We start from the raw sequence: 23,752 nt of genomic DNA on the forward strand, positions 1-23,752 counted from the left end.
GCATCAGTACCTTCAATATTTTAGGGTAGCAGTAGCACCACTACAGTTAAAATTGCACTCAAAAGATTTCCATTTTAATGAGATGAAAAGAGTCTAAAAAATGTCAGTGCTCTGAGAGGATCAATTCCAAGGGTTTGTTGTAATTTCTGAACTGCTTCAATTTTCTGTATCAGTTTGTAGTGGGGAAAAAAAATTAAGGACAGTTATGCCAGTTTTTGAAACTGCTATGCAACTAAACAATGTTAGTGCCTGAAGATTTTCCTTCAGGGCCTTCCTACAGCAATCTGAAGTGTGAAAATTGGTCTGATTCTTTGCTCTGAGTAGTTTGGAAGAATATTTGTTAAAAGTTGCATTTTTTTTTTAAATTAATAGTTATTTAAGCTTTAAAATGTTACTGCTTGAATGTTGACATTGATATAGTATCAGAGGGGTAGCCGTGTTAGTCTGAATCTGTAAAAAGCAACAGAGGGTCCTGTGTCTTGCATCTGAAGAAGTGAGGTTCTTACCCACGAAAGCTTATGCTCCCAATACTTGGGTTAGTCTTAAAGGTGCCACAGGACCCTCTGTTGCTTTTTATTGATATAGTAGTACTGATCAAGGTTGACACTGGTATAAGATAAGGTATATTGGTAGCACAGAAGCTATTTGGACACAATTTGCTGAAGATACAAGTTATAATGGTAGTGTTGGAGTTATCTCAGAACAATGACAAGGGGTTTAGGATGATCTAATTTATCAGACATACTGCTTACAACCACACTACAGGGGTTCCGACCCTAATGAAGTGTGGCTCTTTGTCCCCAGGTAGAGGACAGACTACAGATAGTGGTTTGTCTACTCTAGACTTGGAGCTAATAAAGCTGTCTCTTTAGCTCAAGCACTAGTGGCTCATATTTTTAGATCCAGAAGTCTCAGGTTCAATCCCCTGGATACATGTGGGGATTGAAACTCCTGTCAACCTCAGAAGTTTGTCCCAAGCTTCCCTGGCCAGAGTGTAATCCAGGCTTACAGTGTTTCTCTTTGTATCCCACTCGTCAGGCTTTTCTAGTGTGAAATAAGCCCAGGACCTCTGAATTTTAAAGCTATTGTTTGAGCTAGAGGATTAGGCCATTTGGGCAAAGGCAGGGGCAGACTCTAAAAGCTTAGTATGTGGGGTAGCCACTGTAGGAAACAGAGTCTTACAGGGTTAGCATTGGTTACACATTGTTTTGTAGAGGTGGTGGTTCAGGGCATTTTAAAATAGGTTATATCTTACAAGTGGTGGGGGACAAAATGGTGTCAGTGTATTCTGAATCCTTGTGCCATCAGACGTGGCCTAGGGTTCAAACAGTGTATTAAACAGTTTAATACTTTGGTCATACATAACAAATGTCATCACTGTCAGTCACTATTGGTCTTGCCTTGTGTGCAGGAGCTAGTCTCACCTGCAAGAGCCCCCGTGCATGTGCCTTCCTCTGTCTGACTTCCTGATTCTGGCCTCTTTTTCACCCAGCCCCCGGCTTCCTCTGGCAGATTGAGAAGCTTCAGTAAGCTCAGATGTGCCTGTGATCCCAGGAAGGGATGCCAGCAGAAATGTGTTGTAGGTCACTTAAGATTTTCACAAAGATACATGTTACATTTAATCCACATGTGACACTTCTTGGGGGTACATAGAGGTGTGCCTCACAACCATACTACCTGCCCTCATCTATGGGTCAGTTCCCCAGCTTCACCAGCCTCTGGAAATACAATCACTGACTTCCAGGCTCCACAAGCACTGCTGTCTTTACAGGTTAACAATAGGCATAGTCCAACCCCCGAGTTCTCCACGTGTCCCCCTGGAGTGCCCAACCTCTGATCTCTGGATGCTCACAGAATTCCCAGAGCCTCTGCTCCCAAAAGAACAGTACATCTCAGCTTACCAGTTATACCTTAGATCGCAGCTCTCCTTAACACCCAGCAGTTAGATATGCTTACAGTAAAAAGAAGATATTTATTTAACGAAGAACAGATCCAAGTGATAGCAAGTAGAAATATTGGAAGCAAAGGGTTACATATAACAAAGTTCATAATATGCATTCTAGAACGTAGACTTACTTTATTGGCCAAGGGGTGTCTAAGTTTAGTTCACCCCAAAGTCTTCCCAGCATTTTTCAATGAAGCCTGGCTGTGATCTTTTTTTCATAAAGCACACATGCTGTCAGCTTACTTCCTACATGAAGGATGCAGAGTGAGTTCCTCTTTCTACAGTTCTAGTCCAAAAATCTATTGTCTTCACTTGTAAACTGGATTCCCTTCTGCTGGGTTATTTCTTCCTGTAAATCCCTTCATTACTGTTCAGCTCAGACTGTAAATGGGTATCCATTGTGAACCACACAATACTCAGTTTACATATAGCCAGACAGACAAACATCTCTTGCCTGAAAGAAAAGTCTTTATCACCTTCTGGTGACCAGCTCCAATTCACAAACCTTAGGAACCTAATTTTCAATAAAATATATATATATATATATATATATATATATATATATATATATATATATATATATATATATATATATATATATATGACTCCTTACATATTATCCATGTATACATTTCACAGTGATTATGATCACTAGGGTTACATTGCACCCTTGGCAAACTAATATGAAGACATAAGACCCAGTGAATCCCTGTATCACTTATGCACCCCTTTGCCCTCTGCCAGTTGGCACCAAGACGTCCTGGGTCACACCGCACAACTGCTGAGGCGGAAAGTTTAGTAAACATTTTGGGCATTTGTCACATGTTAAGTGCTGGTGTCACACACTTAATGTGGCCATCCACAGATTCCCAGAATACTGGGCATCCCAGCACTTCTGGGAACTGCATGACCCCACCCCTGCTTGTGTGACCCTGCATTCACAGTGCATGCAAGATCACGCTGGCAGGGATGGAGTGGCGCACTCTTCAAAATGGCATCCCCCATCCAGCACTAGACAAAACCATGTCCAGTTTTGTCCCAGTACTGGATGGGGGACAAACTAGCCAAAAAGAGGACTGCCTCATATAAAACCAGACGAGTGAACTCTACCAGTATGTGTAGGAGACCAAGGTAGAGAGGTGTGCTTCAGATTGGGTCACATTGAGGATGCATCCAGAGAAGGAGCATGGTAGCCAGACCTGCTGTTGGAGTGCAGACATGCACCCTGCTCCTGCAGCCACTCCTGCCTGTATGCAACTTCCAGAAGTGCAGGTTAGGCTGTGGCATTTTTTAGGAAGCGAGTGATGGTGTAGACTCCTTCGCAGAGGATTACTCTGGCTGACAGATTATCATCACTGCTAAATACAGCTGGTTGTTTTTGGCATAGTTACTTTCAATAACTTTTTTCAACAGTGATAGAATGTTAGAGACAAACACCTATTCTCCTCTATGTAGCTAATGAGGCACACTGCACCCTCTCACACCTTCAGGAACATCTATGCAGCTGGAAGCAGTTTCAGGCAATGCAGTTTCTCCATCTCTATTTCCTCTCCTACCTACAATAGATGTTTTCTGGAACTACAGTTATCTGTGCTCTTATCTGCCTTTTCTCAACCAGGCAGTTGGAAGGCAGTGAGGCTGCATTGGCAGTGTCTGGTGACAGGGAGATGTAGAGACATGTTATTGTCTGCCCAAGTGCCCTCACAAGAAAAGGGAAGGTGATAGAACAGACTTCTGCATAACACATGAGAACCTTCAGAACATCTGAACAGCTTCTCAAAATCATGCTTGGATCTCTGAGAGGAAAGAAGAGAAGCATCAAAATGCAATCTTATCTACCCCCATCATCAGGATCTGCAGGAGAGTCTCAAAAGGTTATGGTCAATAGCATCAAAGGTCGCTGGACAATTAAAATAAAATCTCTACATGGAAACCTGAGTTCCCTCCATCCATAGAAGAAGATAATCAGCCAACAAAATGAATGGGTACACTCTGTTAAATCCAGGCCAAAAACCTGATTGAAAGCAGGAAAGTCAAGTAGAACACCAGTTACTTTTGTCCTCTTTCTAAGAAAGGGGAAGGTTGGAGACCTCAAGATGGCTTCTAACTGCTTGTTTGAGGGAAGTTGCTAACCAATACGTTGCCCCTTCCCATAGCTTAACTTCTTAATAGCTTATGAAAATTAAGCTAAGTGCTTTCCTGTTTTATTTATATATGCATCCAAAACACATCTTAAAGCATATTAAGGTTGCAAAGTCAAGGACTCAAAAGTTAGGAAATGTTCGAATTAAAGCTGCTTGTGTTAAAGCTTCATTTGGCACCCTTGCATTATGATTTAGACTTTAATTACATGATTACATACTATTATTTTCCACAGGGTCTCGGTCTCATTCAGGGAATGGGTAGTCACTCCATGTTTCTTTTATCCTCCACATTCCCTCTATACCTCTTCTCTTATGCAATCCCACCATCAGCCTCTGCTCCTATCCACCCTCATCACCAGCTGCTGCACCCCTCTGACCCTCCCCATCCTCTGGCTCCTGCAGTTCCCTGTGTAGTTCAACCAGAGATACACAAATAACATGGTAAATTTCATCTCAAAAGGTTAAAGCATGGTCAAGTTATAAGCAACTGAAAACTCATCCTATCACGGAAAATGTCAGGCAGTCTTAACTATAGGAGGTGCTACCAGCTGCGCCTATAATTCACCTTGATTAAATACAGCCCTTAGCAGTAAGCAGAGCTTGATGTAGTTCGGTAGCAATATGTCTCTTTTAATAGACTGCTTTATTTAAATTCTTGTGCATGAAAAGATATCTGTATGCACCTAACTGTGTAATAATAGTGGCTCATCCTTAAACCTTTGGGTCACAAACTCTGACCCAGTGAACTCCTTTTATTAACATTTTTGCAGGCTAAAATAAACCTCTGAGGTGCATCTGATGTATATCTATAGTCAATTCCATCCAAGAAGCTTTTAAAGCTACAGTACAAGAAATGAGAAGTCTCTAGGAGTCCAGATCTCATCATTCTTTTCAACTAAGTGGACGTTCATTACAACTGATGTTGCTGATTTATTTATTTTTTTCAAAGCCCCGCTCAAAGGAATACCAAAACAAGCTCCATTCAGGAGTCCCACAGCACCTAGTGTATTTAGCCCTGCTGGAAACAGAACCCCTATACCTCCTTCAAGAACACCTCTGCGCAAAGAAAGAGGAGTGAAGGTAGGTAATAGCCTTTTTAAATACTCTTGCATTTTCCCATTAGTCCCCAACCTCTAATCAAAAGTGAACTATAGTTTGCTGACATGGGTTATAGAGCAGTTAATATTTTTTTGTTAGTTTCCAAAGTATTTCATCAGATACTACAAATCAAATACTACTCTTTTAAAAAGGAAAAATCAAATGCACAATTACAAAATGTGGAATAACTGGCTAGGTTGCAGTACTGCTGAAAAGGATCTATCTGGTGGTTGTAGTGGATCACAAATTGAATATAAGCTGACAAAGTGATGCAGTTGCAAAAAAGGCTAATATTCTGGGGTGTATTAACAGGAATGTTCTAGATAAGACACAGGAGGTAATTGTCTTGCTGTGCTCAACACTGGTGAGATCTCAGCTGCAGTATCATGTCCACTTCTGGGCAGCGCACTTTAGGGAAGATGTGGCTAAATTGGAGAGAATCCACAACAAAAATGATAAAAGGTTTAGAAAGCCTGATCGATGATGAAAGGTTAAAAAACTGGGCAAGTTTAGTCTTGAGAAAAGAAGACGGGGGGCGGGAGAGAGGGGATCTGATAAGTTTCCAAATATGTTAAGGGCTGCTTTAAAGAAGACAGTGATTAATTGTTCTCCGTGTCTACTGAAAGTAGGACAAGAAGTAATGGGCTTAATCTGCAGCAAAGAAGATTTAGATTAGATATTAGAAAGAACATTCCAACTGTAAGGATAGTTTAGCTCTGGAATACTCTTCAAAAGAGGCTGTGGAATTGAAGGTTTTTAAGAACAGGTTAGACAAACACCCTTTAGAAGTGGTTTAGGTATACTTGGTCCTGCCTTGACAAAGGGGACTAGACTTGATGACCTCTCAAGGTCCCTTCCAGCCCTGCATTTCTGTGATTCTATGAAATACCTTTTGTAAGGCATTTCAATTCAATAATAATTTTTTTTTTTTGGGTAGCTACTAGATATCTCAGAGTTGGATATGGTTGGTGCTGGTCGTGAAGCAAAGAGAAGAAGAAAGACTTTAGGTTGGTACAGCATGTCTGTAAGGTGTATAAATGTTAATAACTGAAACTACCTTGAGAACAAGATCCAGATATATCCTATCAATTTCATTTTCTTAAATCCAACTTTTAATTAAAATTAACATCAACTCAGATGGGTTTAAACTTGAGGGGAGGTTCCTCCCTTTGAAAAAATGGCTACTAACCTTCCATAACTGTTCTTTGAGATGTGTTGTTCATGTCCATTCCAAAGAAGATGACTCCCAAGCCATGGCGCAGGTGGAGGATTTGGAGTTTATTGGCATGCTGATTGTTAATACTGCTTGGCTGAAACCCACATCATCTCTAGCCTGTTGGGTGATGGCGTAATGGGATGCAAAATAGTGAATTGACGACCACATTGCCGCTCAACAGATGTCCTGATTAGGAACTGGAGCTACAGACACCATCGAAGATGCTTGAGCCCTCGTAGAATGCGCCGTCAGGGCAGGAGAAGCAGGGACCTTTGCCAGGTCGTAGCATGTGTGGATACGTGATGATAAAATTCTCTGGGCCAAGACTAGAAGGCCTTTTGTTCTGTCTGCAATGGCTACATAAAGCCAAGTAGATTTTTTTTTTTTAAATGATTTAGTCTTTCTGTGTAGGCTAGTGCACGCAAGTGCCAAAAAAGAAAGCGCTAATGGAGAAATGACAAAGTTGACATTGTATGTAAAAGGTCAGAATTTCCATGCAGTCATGTTATATATGGTTGCAAAACTGCAAAACTGCTAGGCAGGGTACAGTAATCTAAATAACTGAAACTTAACCACTACAAATAATTATGTACGATGGAAGAACAAAATCCACTGAGAGGGGTACTTGTGGGGAAATGCAAGAACGAGCTGAAGTTCCAGCAACTGTCACAGGTGGTAAGAAAGATCGGTAGAACCCTTTATAGCGGCGCTATGAGCACACAACTCCAGGGGGCACCGAAGCCAACCTGACGGATACCACTGAGGGAAAAACTTTCCAGTGGCTGTGCTCGGGGTGAGCACACACCTACTTTGGAATGGACATGGGCAAGCACTTGAAGAATTAAAGGTAGCCATGTTTGTTTCTGATTTCCACTAATTAAAATGCCATGTGCCCTTGAAATATGTTGAGAGGGTTGAACTAACTATCTGTGCCCCTGTGAACATATAAACATCTCAACAAAGATGAATGACATTAGCTTTTCCTTTTGTGTTGCAGTTAAAAAAAAGTTCTGAAATATTTTTGTGTATTCTATAGTTATTGCATAACTAAGTGAAATTTTTAAAGGCTTAATTTTGAATCATTATCTATATGATATAAAGGGTCTTCAAGATTTATGTTGAATGATCTTAAAAGAATGAAAAAACATGTTAAGCATTATTTAATAATCATCCTGAATGAAAAGACTGGGCTACTTAAACACATGCAGAAAACAAATTAGGTGGCAAGTTTTTCCTGGAACACTTTCTTTATTTTGCAATTTGCTAAATGAAAACAAATCTCAATTCATTTTTGTAAGATACAAAACAAGTTAAATACATTTTTATGAACGAAATCACAATTGTAATAAGTGTTGTGATGGATAGCTGTGCTTGATTTCTCTGAAGCTGGCCTGTTCTGTCTGATTGCTCAGATTCCGTATCTTGGTGAAATGTAAATTTTGTGGTTAATTTAAGCATCAGCTTGATTATGAAACCATTTGGATATTTTATATGAAAAACGTTGATTTTACCAGCATTGTAACACGTGGTTTTTTTTGTTTTGTTTTTGTTTTTTGGTTTTTTTTAAGTAATTTTTGTCAAAATTTTCTTTTAATCTTTTACATGGATCACTCTAAAAAAATTTAGTTCAGGAATTAGGAAAGTTAACTTGAACTAACTCCATCTTTTCTATCCAATAGATACAGAAGTGGTGGAAAAACAAGCCAAAGAGGAAACAGTAGTGGAAAATGCAACTCCAGATTATGCTGCTGGCCTTGTGTCTACCCAGGTAAGACTTTAAGTTGCAGTGAAATTGTGCTGCATAATGCTGGGATATTTTATTCTAAAGGCTAGTTCTGTATCACCTTTAAAGCTTACCTCTAAGTGAATAATTATTGTGTAATGATTCCACAAAATATTGTTCTATTCTTGATGTCTTTTGCTAACCATATACAATGCAGAATGAACACTTAAATGTGTTCTAGGAAAACTAGTGAGAGCTTTTAGGGTCGATCTTCTCTTCTGAGGGTTAGAAGGGGATGCGAGGAGTTTGTGGAAGCCGAAAGGTGGATTATCATTGCAAGCTGCTAATTCTGTATAAACTTGGAATGACTGACAACATCTCAGGGAGTTTCTGGTGTTCTACGACTTATCTGCACAGGGAAATTATACCAGTAAAAGGTAGGCTGTGAATTCAAACTGCACTAGTTACACCAGCATAAGTCCCTGTATGGACACTGTTATACCAGAATAAGAGTGCCTTTTTCCAGTTTAGTTATATTGCGTTGGAAGCCATTTAAGATAAGGCGCTCTTATTCTGGAGGAGTTCCTGATATATAATTATAGCAGTTAACTATAATTGGAAAAATCTCCCATGTAGATAAATTCTTAAGCAAGTGCCAAAAAAGAAAGCGCTAATGGAGAAATGACAAAGTTGACATTGTATGTAAAAGGTCAGAATTTCCATGCAGTCATGTTATATATGGTTGCAAAACTGCAAAACCATTTACTGTTTTACAGAAACTTGGCCCTCTGAACAATGAGTCTGCACTACCTTCTACAAGCTATTTGCCTGCAACCCCCAGCGTGGTTCCATCTTCCTCCTATATCCCAAGCTCCGAAGTGCAGCCAGGTAAAATAATCATTTTTGCTACTGGCACTTTATTAATACATTGGTTCTCGTATATATTTTCGCTGCCATTCATTTGTAATTACAAATGCAGGACACAATCCTTCAACCCTCCCTGGTGTAAGTATTCTCACTGACTTCAACAGGACTATTTGTGTAAGGGTTGCAGGAGAAGGCTTGTAGTTTTTAGTAACAAAAGACACATCATTTACATTATTTTTAAAAGAAAATTCTTACTTTAAAAGTAGCTATGAAATCACTTTTAATTATAGATCTGACTAAGGCTAAGGTACTCTTATCCCCTTAAATGGTTCGTTTGCTTGGCCTTTTTATAGGCAATCTGATTGTAAGCCATTAGCAATGTACAGTAGTCCAAAGATTGCCTTGTGGCCTGGGTGTGTGAAAGAGAGAGAGGTACTTTCTCAAGTGCTAAACAATAATTGTATAAATTATTAAAGGCTTACTACTTTAACACATGGTGTTCAACCACAACCTATCTTTCTGTCCACACTCTCACCTTTTTCCTTTCCGTTTTTATGAAGGTCTATTAGGTACAGTTGAGTGCTTAAATTTTTCAAAAATCAAATTACATTCAATAATAGAAAATAGGGAAGGGTTAAAATAAGTGCAGAATTAGCCATGGGATCAAAAGGTTTAACACTCCCCCTCCCTCCCACACGCACAACGGAGCAAGTACTTGTCATCATACAGGTCTGTAAGATATCTATTGCACCTAAATAATAGTGATTCGTTAACAAAGCACTTTGGGATAAATTCACAGTCAACAAAGAACTGACATTTCAATTATATGCAACATTCTTTACCCTGGTGCCTGTGTACAGATTCCTACCGTAGCAATGTTTACTTTTCAGTTCAGGAACTTTGGCACAGTGGTCACTGCAGACGGGCACATGTAGAATTTACACAAGCTTGGCTCAGAAACAGAGTTCCAAATCTCTCAGAAGCCCTGTATAAATCTCTCTGGCTGCAGCTTGGCAGCTCTGGAAAGTACATGGCCTGAAGCATCAGCAGTGTCAGCTGCTAGTGTTATTTTCTGTATTAGCGTTGTATCTAACTGCAGAAAAAACCTCACGTGAAGTTCTGAGCCTTGCTAGTTGCATTTTATTTTTCCTTTCTAACTATTCCTTTTGGATCATGTGTGATATCTGTATTTTGTAGCCAGGGAGTTTAACATGGTCTTGTTTAATTAAAGTACATATAATGAAGACCAAATATTTTGGTTTACTATCATTGGAAGTTGCATAGATCTCTCTCTTCCAAGAATCTTTAAATGTCTCTGAGACCCTTATCCAATTGCAGGTGTGGTTTTTTTAATTATGTTTGTTCATGCAGCTGGATCTGTGCGAGAGGCCATACAGACTAACAGGCAACCCGAAGAGCCTACAGCTCCAAACACTACTCCTCTTCCTGCTCAGTTCAAACAACGAACACCCATGTATAACAGTAACTCAAATCCAGCTGCAGCCACACCTACTTCACCCCTAACACCTACTACGCCTCCTGCCATTTCCCCTGCCGCACAACCTCCACAAGTAGCCCCCCAAACTCCGCAGCAGCCACCACCCAAGAAAAGCCTTTCTCTCACGGTAAGTAATAATGTATCTGTAGATGAAAAGCAGTTTTCATTCAGGATCACAAATCTTTACTATTAACCTCAGTAGTATATTAATTCTTCTTTGATGGGTTGGCAAATGCTGGGTTTTGGGATTCAGGAGGCTGTGGAAAGTACATCTTTTAACCAAAGAAAATAGAAGTGCTCTGCCATCTAGTTAACATTGCTATTGGATGTTTTCATGTGTCTTGTGATTTCTATCTGTGCAAACATAATGGTTCAGTAAGGTAGATTTCTTTACCCTATTTCCTTGTTTTTTAAGTTTAAAAAACAACAAAACCTGTCATTTGTGTTTCGTAACAGTATATGGTCCCAGTGAGGTTGTTACAGTCACACATTGAGACAAATGGGGTGAGGGATGGGGGTGTGTTTCCACCATAACTGGTACTCATGTTTGTCTGAAGAGGACTTATAATATAAACTGACACAGATGGCAGTGACTGTACAGTGGAAGAAGATAGCAATTGATCGTCCTAAAGTGAAAGTTTTGAATGGTCAGATATTGTAAAATACAGGAAATGTCAGACACTCAAATTGCTGGACTACATCTCTTTTCTGATGCTGATTAAGGTCACAATCCTGTAAACTCTAATGCACATGCCTGAAGTTAAGTACATGAGTAGTCCCAGGTCATAGGGTTCTAAGGTCAGAAGGCACCATCAGATCCCTAGTCTGACATCCTGTATGTCACAGACCACCAACACCATCCAGCAGCTGCACGCTAAACCCAACAACTAAACTTAGACCAAAGTATTACAGCCTACAAGGGGACTAGACTATTATGTGCCACAGGCAGAATGGGAGGGACTAAGGTGCATCAATACCCAAGACCCCTGCAATGGAAGGGAAATGGTTTAAGTGAGAGAGACCCAGATAATCTGGGCAAGTGACGTTTCATGCTGCAGAGGAATGCTAGACAGAGAGACACATTCTCTCTCTCTCTCTCTCTAACCTGGGGGGAAATTCCTTCTTGACCCCACATATGGCAATCAGTTAGACCCTCAGCAAGAACCGGCCAGCTAAGCATGTGAGAGGGGAAAATGTTCAGTACCACCTCAGAGCACAGGCCTGCCCCCATCCAGTGTCCCACCTCCAGCTGTGGCCCTCTCTGATGCTTCGGAGGTAGGAGATCAAACAAAACCGAGTATATTTGGGGTTGGGAGCTGGAATTCCTTCCTGAACCCTGCAGGTGACTGGCTGAAGCCCTCAAACATGAGCTTTTAGGTCTTCAGTGTTAAGTTAAGCATGTGCATAAGTGTTGGAAGAATCATAGCCTTAAGAAAGGGTTGTGTGACCTTTTATTTTTTATTTCCCCCCCCCCTTTCTTTTCAATGATTTTGCTATATTAAGTCTCTCTTAAAAAAATCTCTTTAATGGAAGCTGTCCCAGCAGCAGCCCCATGGCCTGCCAGTCTGGGTAGGAAGAATCTGTAACGTCACAAAAGGGATGGAAGAAGCAGATGCTCCTGAACATCCTCAGTGATTTTTTTTCATTCACATACAATTTTAACACTTTGTTCCCTTGCCACCTCTGCACACACACAAGTCAGCGAAGCGGACTCTTCCCTCGCCATATAAAAAAGAAATTCTTCAACACATGGGGTTTTTTCCCCTTAAAAAACTTTTACAGCAGAAGCAGCTGAAGTTTGAAATGTGTTGGGGTAGTCCTTAAGGAAAAGTGGAGCGGAGGTGTCCCTGGGAGGTCTGTGCTCTGTCACAAAAAGTGACTGCCTTAAAATTGTGTGAAAATGGGGCTTATAATGTGAACTCTTTTGCAACCGCAACAATGTGTGCCACTATGTGCCTGTTATGAAAAGGAATGAGTGGACTTATTTTCTGTAAGACTAAAGATCACCATGTAGCCTGTGTCTTATCTTTGGATGTTGAATGTAACTTACTGTGTTCTTCAATAGCACTTTCTCCACTGAAATATACACTTGCTTTAATATGTTGCAGAGGGAGCAAATGTATGCCGCGCAGGAAATGTTCAAGACTGCAAACAAAGTTACCAGGCCAGAAAAGGCTCTGATCCTTGGGTTCATGGCAGGATCCAGAGGCATGTATTACAACTAGCGTTATTTTGAGGACCAGTAGATGCTATGAAGCACCACTAAAATGTAAACATGTGCTGCTTTAGTGATAATCTGGGCAGGATCTTATTTTATGGCTTAAATGTAAAAATTGGGAGGAGCAGGGAAAGAGTCTGTTCTAAAGGTATGGAGTGCCTCACTGCGCTTTCTTGCAACAGCTGAACTATTCAGTTGCCCCTACAACAATGCATGGCATGGCTGTGTCAACATACCAGCTGAAGTCTAAAGTCTTGTGAGTGGTGGTTGGAGGGGTGCTGACATCTGACTGCTCTGACAAACTGTATTTTTGTAGTTATAAAATGTACCCTTCAGGACATGCACATACTTCAGTAAATAACACATAACCATAATACCATTGCTCGTACACAAGCATGTGGTGGACCTCAGGGGGCACCCACCCCTACAGACCAAACTAGTCCACACTCTCGTCAGGTGAAAATACTTGTGAATAGGCCTTGCGCTGTGCTCAGAAGGTCAGTGAGAGTGGGTGCTGTCAGACCAGGATAAGGAGGGAGCTCAAAAGTACTAGGGTTACCATATGTCCAGTTTTTCCTGGACATGTCCGGCTTTTTGGTAATCAAACCCCCGTCTGGGGGGAATTGCCAAAAAGCCGAACATGTCCGGGAAAAATACCGGCCGGGCACTTCCCCTCCCGCGGCTGCTCTGCTCCTCCCCTGACTCTTCGGCTCTGTTTAAGAGCCGAGCTGCCCAACCGCTACCGGCTTCGGGCAGCCCCCTTGCCTCCGGACCCCAGCCGCCGGCCGGGCACTTCCCCTCCCGGGCTCCGGCGGCTGGGGTCCGGAGGCATGGGGGCTGCCCGAAGCCGGAGCGCTCGGGCAGCTCGGTTCTTAAACAGAGCCGAAGAGTCGGGGAGGAGCACAGCAGCCGGAGCCCGGGAGGGGAAGTGCCCGGCCGGGGGCGCAGGGTCCGGAGGCAGGGGGGCTGCCCGAAGCCCGAGCGCTACCGGCTTCACGGTTTGCCGGGCAGCCTCCAGACCCTGCGTCCCCGGCTGGGCGCTTCCCCTCCCGGGCTCCAGCTGCGCTGGGGAAGCGCCGGCCAGGGGCGCAGGGTCTGGGGGCTGCCCGGCAAACCGTGAAGCTGGTAGCGCTTGGGCAGCCCTTTTCGCGTGGCTGGGAGGGAGGAGGGGGAGTTAGGGCGGGGACTTTGGGGAAGGGGCGGGGAATGGGCGGAGTTGGGGCAGGGGCGGGAAAGGGGTGGGGGCGGGGCCCCGTGGAGTGTCCTCTTTTTTTATTTTTTAAATATGGTAACCCTAAAGAGTACAGAGCCTCTTCACCAATTATTTAATGTTTTAAATGTAGCAAATATTGACTCAAGCACATCAGGTGACCTCAAATGCTATGATAAATCTCAGGGAGAGCAGGCCTGGTCCTAAGGTATACGGGGCTTTATAAACCAAAAGTTAACACCTTGGATAGTACCCAGAGGAGAATTCAGTGCCACTGCAGTTCTTGAGAACTGATGCAGTTGTCCGTGAGCTAACTTCACCTCCTGCACCAGGTGTAACTTCTGTCTTAGTACATAAGGCTCTCATCCCCATAGTGTGAGCATTCTGAAGCGTAGCCCATGTAGAATGCATTACAGTAATCCTGTCTCAAGATGACAAAGGTATGAAATACTGCGGTGAGGACTGGATTTGAAAGAAAGTCTTGTGCACCTTGCCAGGCACAGGGGAGGAAAGGTGCTCTTGGCCCTAGCCTGCTCCTGGGATTCCAGGAACAAGAGGCTCCCTGTGGGCCAAACTCAAGAAGTACAAACCTACCACTAATGTTTCTTAAGAGATTCAGTAACAACTGCGGACCAAATCAAGTTTAGAATCCGCCAACTCACGTAGAGTGCGTCAGTTGTACAAAATGGCATTCGTTTGTAGAGCACCTCCAAACTGAGCTTCATGGACAATTTTTGCAATGCTGGAGTTATTGTGTATCTATAATAGGATGCAAACTATTTGGAGATGTATATTCTGTAGTGATACCTGACCTTTACAATGGAGTTGGTTAAGTGGCTGCAAACGACATGACCATATTTCTTAGCTTCTATCTGTATTCTCTCCAATTCATGGCATAAATGTAACATGCAATATTCTTCCTACTGGTGGTACTGCAGTGTTGGTTTGAGAGAGGTTTTCACTGAAGCAATGTTCATCCCATCGTCCAAAACAAATGAAATCTGTTAAGACTTGCAGCAAACTGTGTGTGTTAGCACTATAATAATTTTCTTAGTTTTCTGAAGCTTAAAGCTGAACTGACATTAAGCTCCCAAAGATCTCTTCATTAAGCCAAATCATTACCTACAGAAATAAGAATGACACACTGAAAGTTTTGCAAACCTTGTTCCCCCCGTCCTTAGTTTGGTCCCTCGGGGTTCAGTTCCCTTTGTTACACTTCATGAACTCAAACCATGATCTGTGAAAGCATGTGGCTTCCTGCCTTGTTCCAGGTGCTAGTGATACTGTAGCTCGTCAGGTTTTTGGTTTCCTCCTCCCTCTGGCCCTGGCAGATCCAAAGCTTTTCCTTACCCTTTAATTTTGCTAACAGGCTGTGTTGAAATATGTCTTAACTTGCAGTCTGACTATTTTTTATTCTCCTCTCCACAGAGAATCCTTGCCAAGAGCAAGGCGACATCATTCAGATTAAGCTTAGCGAGCATACAGAAGTTTTACCAAAGGCCGATGGCACTGGGAGCACCACCATGTTAGTTGACACAGTCTTTGAAATGAACTATGCTACAGGCCAGTGGACCAGACTCAAGAAGTACAAACCTATAACGAATGTTTCCTAAGAGATTCAGTAACCACAAACTGCGGACCAAACCAAGACTAGAATCCGCCAGCTCCTGTAGAGTGCGTCAGTCGTACAAAATGGCATTCATGTGTAGGTTTCTTATTCCCTTCCAGAAGACAAGTTGTGGCTGTCCAAACTAACTGAGCTCAGGTGAATGCAGTACGAAGATACTGTCAAACTGACAGATGTGTTTTTTTTTTTAAGGTGGCGGAAAAGTTAACATTTGTTCTGTGATTCAAGGTGCCAGAAATTGAGATCACAGCTGAAAATTTGCTTTTCACTTTGAGAGCATTTCAGTTCCAAGCACTGAGGAAAGGACAATTACAGAATCACAGTTTACCACTAAGCAAGGGCACAGATTTTATTGCAGAAATATTTACTTGGACTACATGGGTTCCATCTACATATGGACACTTGCACCACCACAGGTATTTGCAGTTATTCGTGCAATTTAATTGCAGTAAATCTAACTACTGTGAGTGGTAGATGTCTAATGGCACCCACTGTGTGTTTAGCTTGTCTTTTCCAGGGTCAGAGGGTGGGTTTGAGAAGCTTTGTTAATCTTGCTGTATTGCGAATATTAATGCCCAGCACGAGTTAATCTGTAATCAATTGAGATGGAGGGGAACTGAATATCTTAACCTTTTATGGAGCAAAATTTATAACTTCCTTTAGTGTCAAACTTAAGATTGCCAAAAAAAATTCCCACCTTGCTTATGGGCTGCTTAGGGATTTTGGCTCTTTGCTACCACATGAGGTGCACAGTGGAGATTAATCTCTGGCTTTTGTACAGCAGGCCTCCTGGGCAACATACCTTTCTCTTGTTTTGTGCTTACATGCCTCTCAAGAGCAGTTGAGTGTTACTGCAGTCTTAAGAGTGGCTCTTCCAGCCACAAAGTGAGTTACTGTCACATCTGTGAATGTGGAAGGTTAGCGAGACTGCCTTTATGGCAAATTCCGGATTTTTTTTTTTCTTCCCCCTTTTCTTCTTCAGTGCAAGTTTCACTAAGCAGCCACTGGGCACTTGATGATCAAGGCCTGGGCTACACACAGTTTTTGTACTGGCACAACTGTTGGGTGTGACTTTCTTGAAAACTGATCTAGTTATACCAGTACAACCTCTAGCATGAATGCGGTTATACCAGCATAAAGAGGTCTTGTGCTTGTATAGCTTATTCCCTTTCCCATACAGGAATAGCTATACCATACATGCACACATACCAATAGAATTGTACCAAACTAGGAGGATTGTACCACTTTAACTGAACTGGTACAGTTAAAGCAGTACAGCTTGTGTGTAGACCAGGCGTAAGTAGTGACTTCAGAATTTGGCCCTTAATGGAGACTTGCGTTAAATGTTCATGTTTAAATTTCTTTCAGCCAATCTCGTGTGGGGTTGCACTTGCCTGGGAAAGCGATGCTGGGGAGGGAGAAGTACAAAGATAAGTCACATAGCATTGTGTGAGACTGACATGGGGCCTTGTGATGACTCAGGGTTGGTCTTAAAAAGGAATGTTAATCTGTGACTTTTAGGCCAACACAAGATCTTTTTCTAAGATAAAAGCAAATATCCCCTAAGTGATACATCCATGTGCCGACACGACCTATAGATACTGTCATTTAGATTTTTATTTTTATATTGGGCATTTTTATTTTCAGATTATCCAGCTATGTGCCTATCAGAACAGGGCGAGCATTAATGAGGAAATGTATTTACATCATTTTATTGTGATTTGATCAAAAGTATGTATATTTGCTCCAACAAAATTAAGGTCCAGAATATCCTAAATTAACTATTCTAACACTTAGTGGTTGAGTTGTACTGTTGGTACCTGCATGGAACTTCTCAGCATAACTGTCACTCTGGAAAGTGCCCTCTACTTAATTACTCCATTTCTGCAGCGAGGTAGACTATTTTCCAACTGATAGAAATCAGCCAAACAAGCAACAGGAATAAGTTAAGATGAGTGTTTTAGTTTTTAGAATGAATTCACTAAGGTGCATTCACAATGGTTATAACTTCTTTGACTTAATACATTACAAGTGAAGGGCTAAAGTCAGAGTATGAAAGAAGTATTTGTCTTTTTAAAAATGTGTAAGGAATAAATTGCATTCCTTTTCAATCTCGTTTGCTTTCAGGTTTTAAAATAGTCCATGTGATAACTAGTTTTCTATAAACTAAACCAGTGTGACACTTCTGTCTTAACTGCTACTGCTTTAATACATTTTGTCTTCTGCTAATTAGAAATCTAATCAGAAATTAGATGAGGGGTTTGTTTTGTTTTATAAGAATCAGTGTTTAGAGGACTGGACACCTCAGGGGATGTGCACTCCCATCCCAAGTTACTGGTTCAAAACTCAGCCCCGTTTGGTAGTGATCAGAAGCTGTCATTTGATGGCTCTTCAATTTACATGAGATGAGTTGGGGTTCTCAGTCCAGTGTCTAGTGGACATACGTCCACATCCCCAAAATTCAGCTATCAGCAGCAAGGACGAGGACTGCATGGGCAAGGAGATGCCCCCTCTCTCTAAGTAGTCCCTCCAGAACTCAGTTGAAGCATTAGAATGAAGCAGGATGGGGGAAACTTACGCTGCTGCTACCTGCTCTGTACTTACTGTATTGATGGACAGACTTCACTCTCCAAGCCTATTCAGCTAAGACTAGTCATATGCACTAAACCAATTAGTTTTTAAATAATAACAAAATATTTTAAATTCATTCTCACTAGAACTGAGACAGTTTAACATTGCTAAAATAATTAGCAGTCTTATTTTTAAATACAAAAGCTTCTTTCTCTTGGCTGGATCTAGCCCTAAGGACTGCAAATTTATTTCAACTAGCTCTGTGTATCTAGTGTCCTTTTAAAAAACAAAAAATGAAATGACAGTAGCCATTTAAATGTTTTTAGAATCATTACACTGCTGAGAAACTAAACTACATGGAGAGCCCTGCATCATGGCTTGGAAACACTGAACCAGTACTTTGAGAAGAGTACAGCTAGTGCCAGACAGCTCAGGAAACAGCAAAGCAAGCACTTGAATTCCTGTATATTACTTAATCTTTATTTTACAAGGCAAAACTGACTCCTTGAGCTTGATATTCTTTGTCTTAACTTTTCAGTCATTTAGATGCTAGGTGGATTTTGTACATGAGGCTCAGCAGTGCATTGCAAAGCTAAACAAAACCCAAGTTAACTCTAGAATAATGTGCTGAAGCCCCCACTAACTAGGCGTGGGAGGGGCGCACATTGTTCAGGGCTAACGTTCTTAAAATCCGTTTTCTTGTTTCCCTTTACTGTAGCCCAACATTCTAGGCCCTAGTCTGTGAGCCAGAACTTCACATGTGCATTGTGGGGCAGCTTCAGCAAACGAATGCCCTGGGGAATTTTACGCTGGGAGCAAGAAGGAGACCTCTTGTTTTTTTTTGTTTTTTTGTTTTTTGTTTTTTTAAGGTTGTGAAAGCCCCCCCAGCCTGGTTACTGAGGGGCCACTCAGAATTAGTTTCTCTTATTTAGGATTCTAAGGTGAAGTATAGGATAGAAACAGGTAACATGGCTCCTTTCTCTCCCCCTAGCTTTCATCTCTTCTGAGGTGAGGAAACACCTTTTCCTGACAAAGCATTCTCTAGTAATTCCCATCCAACCCCCCCAAAACACTGCCCAGTTCTTAGGATGACTAACTCTGTAGTTCTGGATCAGTTTTTATTTGTAGGTTTGCTATTAACCTTTCAGTCAAATAAAATAGGATGCTGGATGTGACGGGGAAAATCTTCTTTGGAATAGTTAATAAAATAGGCCCATGTGAAGTTGCTAATTTCCCCCACTTAATCACATCAAAGTGCAGACCACTTACATAGAAAGAAGCAGCTTGATACTTTGACATTGTAGAGCTTGAGGTTGGCTCGCACTTCCATAGCAAGATCTGACTAGAAAAAAGACTGAAAAATGTTAAGCCAGAGCCCACTGGGAATCTGGTGCCTTTAACAAGAAATGTCATTTTGTAAAATGTTACATCTATTCTATAGCATAGCCCATATGTTTTCTATTGTTTTTTGTACAGTTGTAAATTCAAGATCTTCTGTCTTCGGGTACGTATTTTCAGTGTACTACAGTCTGTATAATAAAAGTTTAGATTTTCTAAAGAAACTGTAAGGTCAGTTTTTACAATCTACAATGGCATATTTCTACATATTGAGCTAACGGTTGAGCTAATAGTGTGTAGTAGCTGCCTGACAAAGTGATCTTGTGTCACGGTGGATATATATATCCCAGCTTTAAAATAAACTCTCTAGATTATTTATACTACTTTATGTAGTTACATTCTTTAAAGTTAGTTCAGGTCAACTTTGCTATATAGAACTCCATGCAGGATAGGTTGCAGTTGTTAAGATGACACTTGTGCCTAGTTTGGGTCACTGCTTGTTAATGAGATTGACCGTAGTGAATCCTGTTAATAATCTTTGTGTCTCAGTCATGACCATTCTCTGAAGAACCATGTGGGACTGATATGAAAATATTTCAGACTCATAGGACTGGAAGGGACCTCAAGAGGTCATCTAGTCCAGTCCCTTGTATTCATGGCAGGACTAAGTATCATCTAAACCATTCCTGACAGGTGTTTGTCTAACCTGCTCTTAAAACATGTTGACTTCAAAACAGCTGTACCCCTCCTTGTGCTCAGGAGGCTCAATTTTAATACACTGCCCTCTTTGTACAGCTTATTGCAGAGTAGCTGTACCAGCATTTTCAGAATGACCAGTATGTTTGCTCCCTGATTTGAGTAGCAGAGACGTTCTGCTCACCCTGCATTCTTAACATCAGCTGCGATGGACTCAGTGGGCACTGTTACTGTTTCACATTCTAAATGATGTGGCTCCTTTTTAACTGTCGTCTAGGTTCTTAAATCAGCACCAACCACTTTGCACTGACTGGTGCTGTATCAGATGGGACACCGCTCACCCTTTAGATTTCCTACAGTCATACCCTAGATATGGTAAGCAGTCATGGCTTTGCTCGGGTGTGTAACTTTCTACCACCTCCCTAATCCAACAATACAACCTATACCACAGAGTTAAAAATAAACTTAAGGTGTTTGTTTCAAAGTTGTTTATTTAAATGGTTGCTGGCAATTTCTTTACCTAATCCTACCCCATACCCCCTTTTTTTTTTTTTTTTTTTAAATTACCATCTCCCCGTTACAAGGCCTATAGAACTCTAAGAAGCCTGCTGGTGGACCTGTAATAGATTTATTAAGGCAGGGGAAGCCAACCTGAGCCTGAGAAAGAGCCAGAATTTACCAATGGATGTTGCCAAAGAGCCACAGTAATACATCAGCAACCTCCCCCATCAGTCCTCTTCCCCCTCCTCCCCCCCAGCACCTCCCACCCACCGGCAGCCCTGCCAATCAGCGCCTTCCCCTCCCTCCCCCCACCTCCTGATCAGCTGTTTCGTGGCGTGCAGGAGGCTCTGGGGGTGAGGGGGAGGAGCAAGGACATGGCAGGCTCAGGGAAGGGGGGGAGTGGGGGCAGGGCCTGTGGCAGAGCCAGGGATTGAGCAGTGAACACCTGTAGCTCCAGCCCCAGAGTCGGTGCCTATACAAGGAGCCGCATATTAAATTCTGAAGAGCCGCATGTGGCTCTAGAGCCACAGGTTGGCCACCCCTGTATTAAACAGTAGCTACTTCTGAGGGAATTCTGCACCCAAAAATTAAAAATTCTGCAAATTTTGTCGATTAAATAAATGTGGCTCCAGCAGGGTCGTGGGGAGCAGAGGCCACTGGCTGCATTGAGATGGGAGATCACCCTGAAGCCCCCACCTCCCCCAGTACAGGGACTCGGTAGTAAGGCTGCACCTGATCCTGACACAGTGCAAGGGCTGGGCCTGCTCCAGAAACACTCCAGGGCCCTGCCCCTCTGTGCCAGGTGTGGGTGGGCAGGCGCCACCCAGCAGGATCCAAGTGGGGAGGGATCCAGGTGTGGGGTGAGAGGTTTGTGTGGGGGCAATCTAGGTGTGGGCAGCTCAGTAGGAGATCTGGATGCACAGAGGCAATGGGGTTCTGCAGGGGATTCAGGTGGAGCTCAGGGGGGCACTGGGTGTGGGGAGATGGGGCTCAGTGTGGGGGGCTGGGGGGAGTGGAGCTTGATGGGGTGAGGGTCCAGGTGCAGCTGGTTGAGGATCAGTGGGGTGGGGGTCAGGGTATGGGGGGCTCATCAGGGGTCCAGGTGTAGGCAGGGGTAGGGCTAGTAAGGATGGGGGTTCAATGGGCCTGCTTAATGGGGGAGCCCCAGCTGCTGCCAAGGGGACACTGCATGCTGGGCTCCCACTTCCCCCCCCCCCTGCGATTCCCCCATCCCCTTTTCTTCTCTATCCCCCACCCTCAGTCCCACATTCCCCTCCCCCTACACTATTCTACCCCCCTTCCTTCCCCACTGCCTCTTCCCCTCACCCCCCTTACCTCATTTTCCCCCCCCCTTACCCAGCCCCATCATGGCCACTCACTGTTGCACAGAAAACAGGAAGGCTCCCAGCACGCAGAAGGGGAGCACGACTGGCACTAGGACCGAGGAGGTGGCGTTCAGCTGCAGAGTCAGCAGTGCCCACTGGCAGCCTCCTTCAGCTGGGCAGCGCTGCACTTGCAGAAATGGGGGGGGGAAGGGCAGTGGCACATAACCCCATATACCCCCCCCCATGCATTGCCTGTGGTTGGGGGGGCAATCCCCCCAAAAAACTGCACCCATGGTTGCCCCCTTACCCCAGCTCAGCCCATCTTCCCTTTACTTCCCTGCCATTTTCTGCAGTCACGCAGAATCCCCCCAGGAGTATCTTACTCATTGAAACACTCCTGACGGTGCAGTGCCATCATCTGGGCACTTGGGCAGGTGCAGCAACTTTCTTTAAAAAAATTTTTTTTTTTTTTTAAAACCAAAAATCACAGCTCCTATGTAAGCTAGCAGAATTGCACGGTCCTCTGCTTTCTGCAACAGAAGGGGTCAAGTCTGAGCCACTCTTCTCATAGAGGCTCTATGCCCTAAAGAGACAAAGGCCTGCACCAACCATCCCCATAGGGAAGCAGCTCCAAGATTCAGCGACCAGCGGTAACTCACTTGCATTTTCAACAGCACACTTCTCATAATTTACTTTTATCCCTTTGGTCCAGGTCTACATTAGGAAAATATTTTAAATATTTTCTATGAAGAATTAACTGCCTGGGGTTGTTAACAATATGTCAGCTAAATCAATTGTTAAAAATTTAGGTTTTTCTTCGAGTGTTAATCCCTATGGGTATTCACCGTGGGCGCATATGTGCTCTGTGTGCCCAAGACCAGAAATTCTTCAACAGCTGTGCCTGGTGGTCCATGCCAGCATTTTCTTGTGCTCCAAGCAGGGCCGGCTCCAGGCACCAGCTTGGCAAGCAGGTGCTTGGGGCGGCCACTTCGGAGAGGGGCGGCAGGTCCAGCTATTCAGCGGCAATTCGGCAGACGGTCCCTCACTCCGGCGGGAAGTCCTTTGCTCCGAGCGGAAGTGCTGCTGCAGATCGCGGCGCTTTTTTTTTTTTTTTTTTTTTTTGGCTGCTTGGGGCGGCCAAAACCCTGGAGCCGGCCCTGGCTCAAAGTGAGGGTATAAGGGCAGCATAGACCAACCGCCTCTGCAGTTCCTTTTCTACTGCTCATCATCTGGGCCAGAACCTCCTGTGTCTGTTTTTCTACTCTCCAGCGTTCTGCTCTTTGAATCTGTAAATAGTTTTTAGTTTGGATAGTTTAGTTTTTAGTGCTCTTGATTTAGTCCTAAATGGAGCAGAGGATCTGGTTCAGTCCAAGAGGTGAATGTAACTGAACCGCTCGGTAATAGTGACCATAATGTGATTTAAATTTAACATTGTTGGAGGGGGGGAAATACCATAGCAGTAGCATTTAACTCCAAAAAGGGGAATGACACAAACATGAGGAAGCTAGTTCTATGGAAATTAAAAGGAAATAGTCACAAGAGTGCAATGCCTGCAAGCTGCATGGAAACTTTTTAAAAAACACCATAAATAGAGGCTCAACTATTTGTATGCCCCCTGGTTAAACAACAGGGTAAAAGAGGTGGTTAGAGACAGAGACATCTTTAAAAATTGGATATCAAATTGAAAGAAGAAAACTCTTGCAACCCAAGTGTAAAAATAGAACTAGAAAGGCCAAAAAAGAATTTGAAGAACAACTAGCAAAAGACACAAAATA

The 23,752-nt window shown here is 42.9% G+C and overlaps 1 protein-coding gene across 1 annotated transcript in view; it reads left to right on the forward strand.

Moving 5' to 3' along the window:
- NELFA (negative elongation factor complex member A) overlaps positions 1-15,540 on the forward strand; it is a 29,006-nt gene extending 13,466 nt beyond the window's left edge. The window contains exons 5-11 of the mRNA XM_065404790.1: positions 5,039-5,169; positions 6,125-6,194; positions 8,083-8,171; positions 8,903-9,014; positions 10,365-10,618; positions 12,600-12,699; positions 15,348-15,540. Coding sequence (XP_065260862.1) covers positions 5,039-5,169; positions 6,125-6,194; positions 8,083-8,171; positions 8,903-9,014; positions 10,365-10,618; positions 12,600-12,699; positions 15,348-15,532 — 941 coding nt within the window. The 3' untranslated portion in view covers positions 15,533-15,540. The remainder of the gene's footprint in view (positions 1-5,038; positions 5,170-6,124; positions 6,195-8,082; positions 8,172-8,902; positions 9,015-10,364; positions 10,619-12,599; positions 12,700-15,347) is intronic.
- Positions 15,541-23,752: the final 8,212 nt, after the last annotated feature.

The sequence above is a fragment of the Emys orbicularis genome, chromosome 5 (assembly GCF_028017835.1).
Source record: "Emys orbicularis isolate rEmyOrb1 chromosome 5, rEmyOrb1.hap1, whole genome shotgun sequence".
Taxonomy (NCBI): domain Eukaryota; kingdom Metazoa; phylum Chordata; order Testudines; family Emydidae; genus Emys; species Emys orbicularis.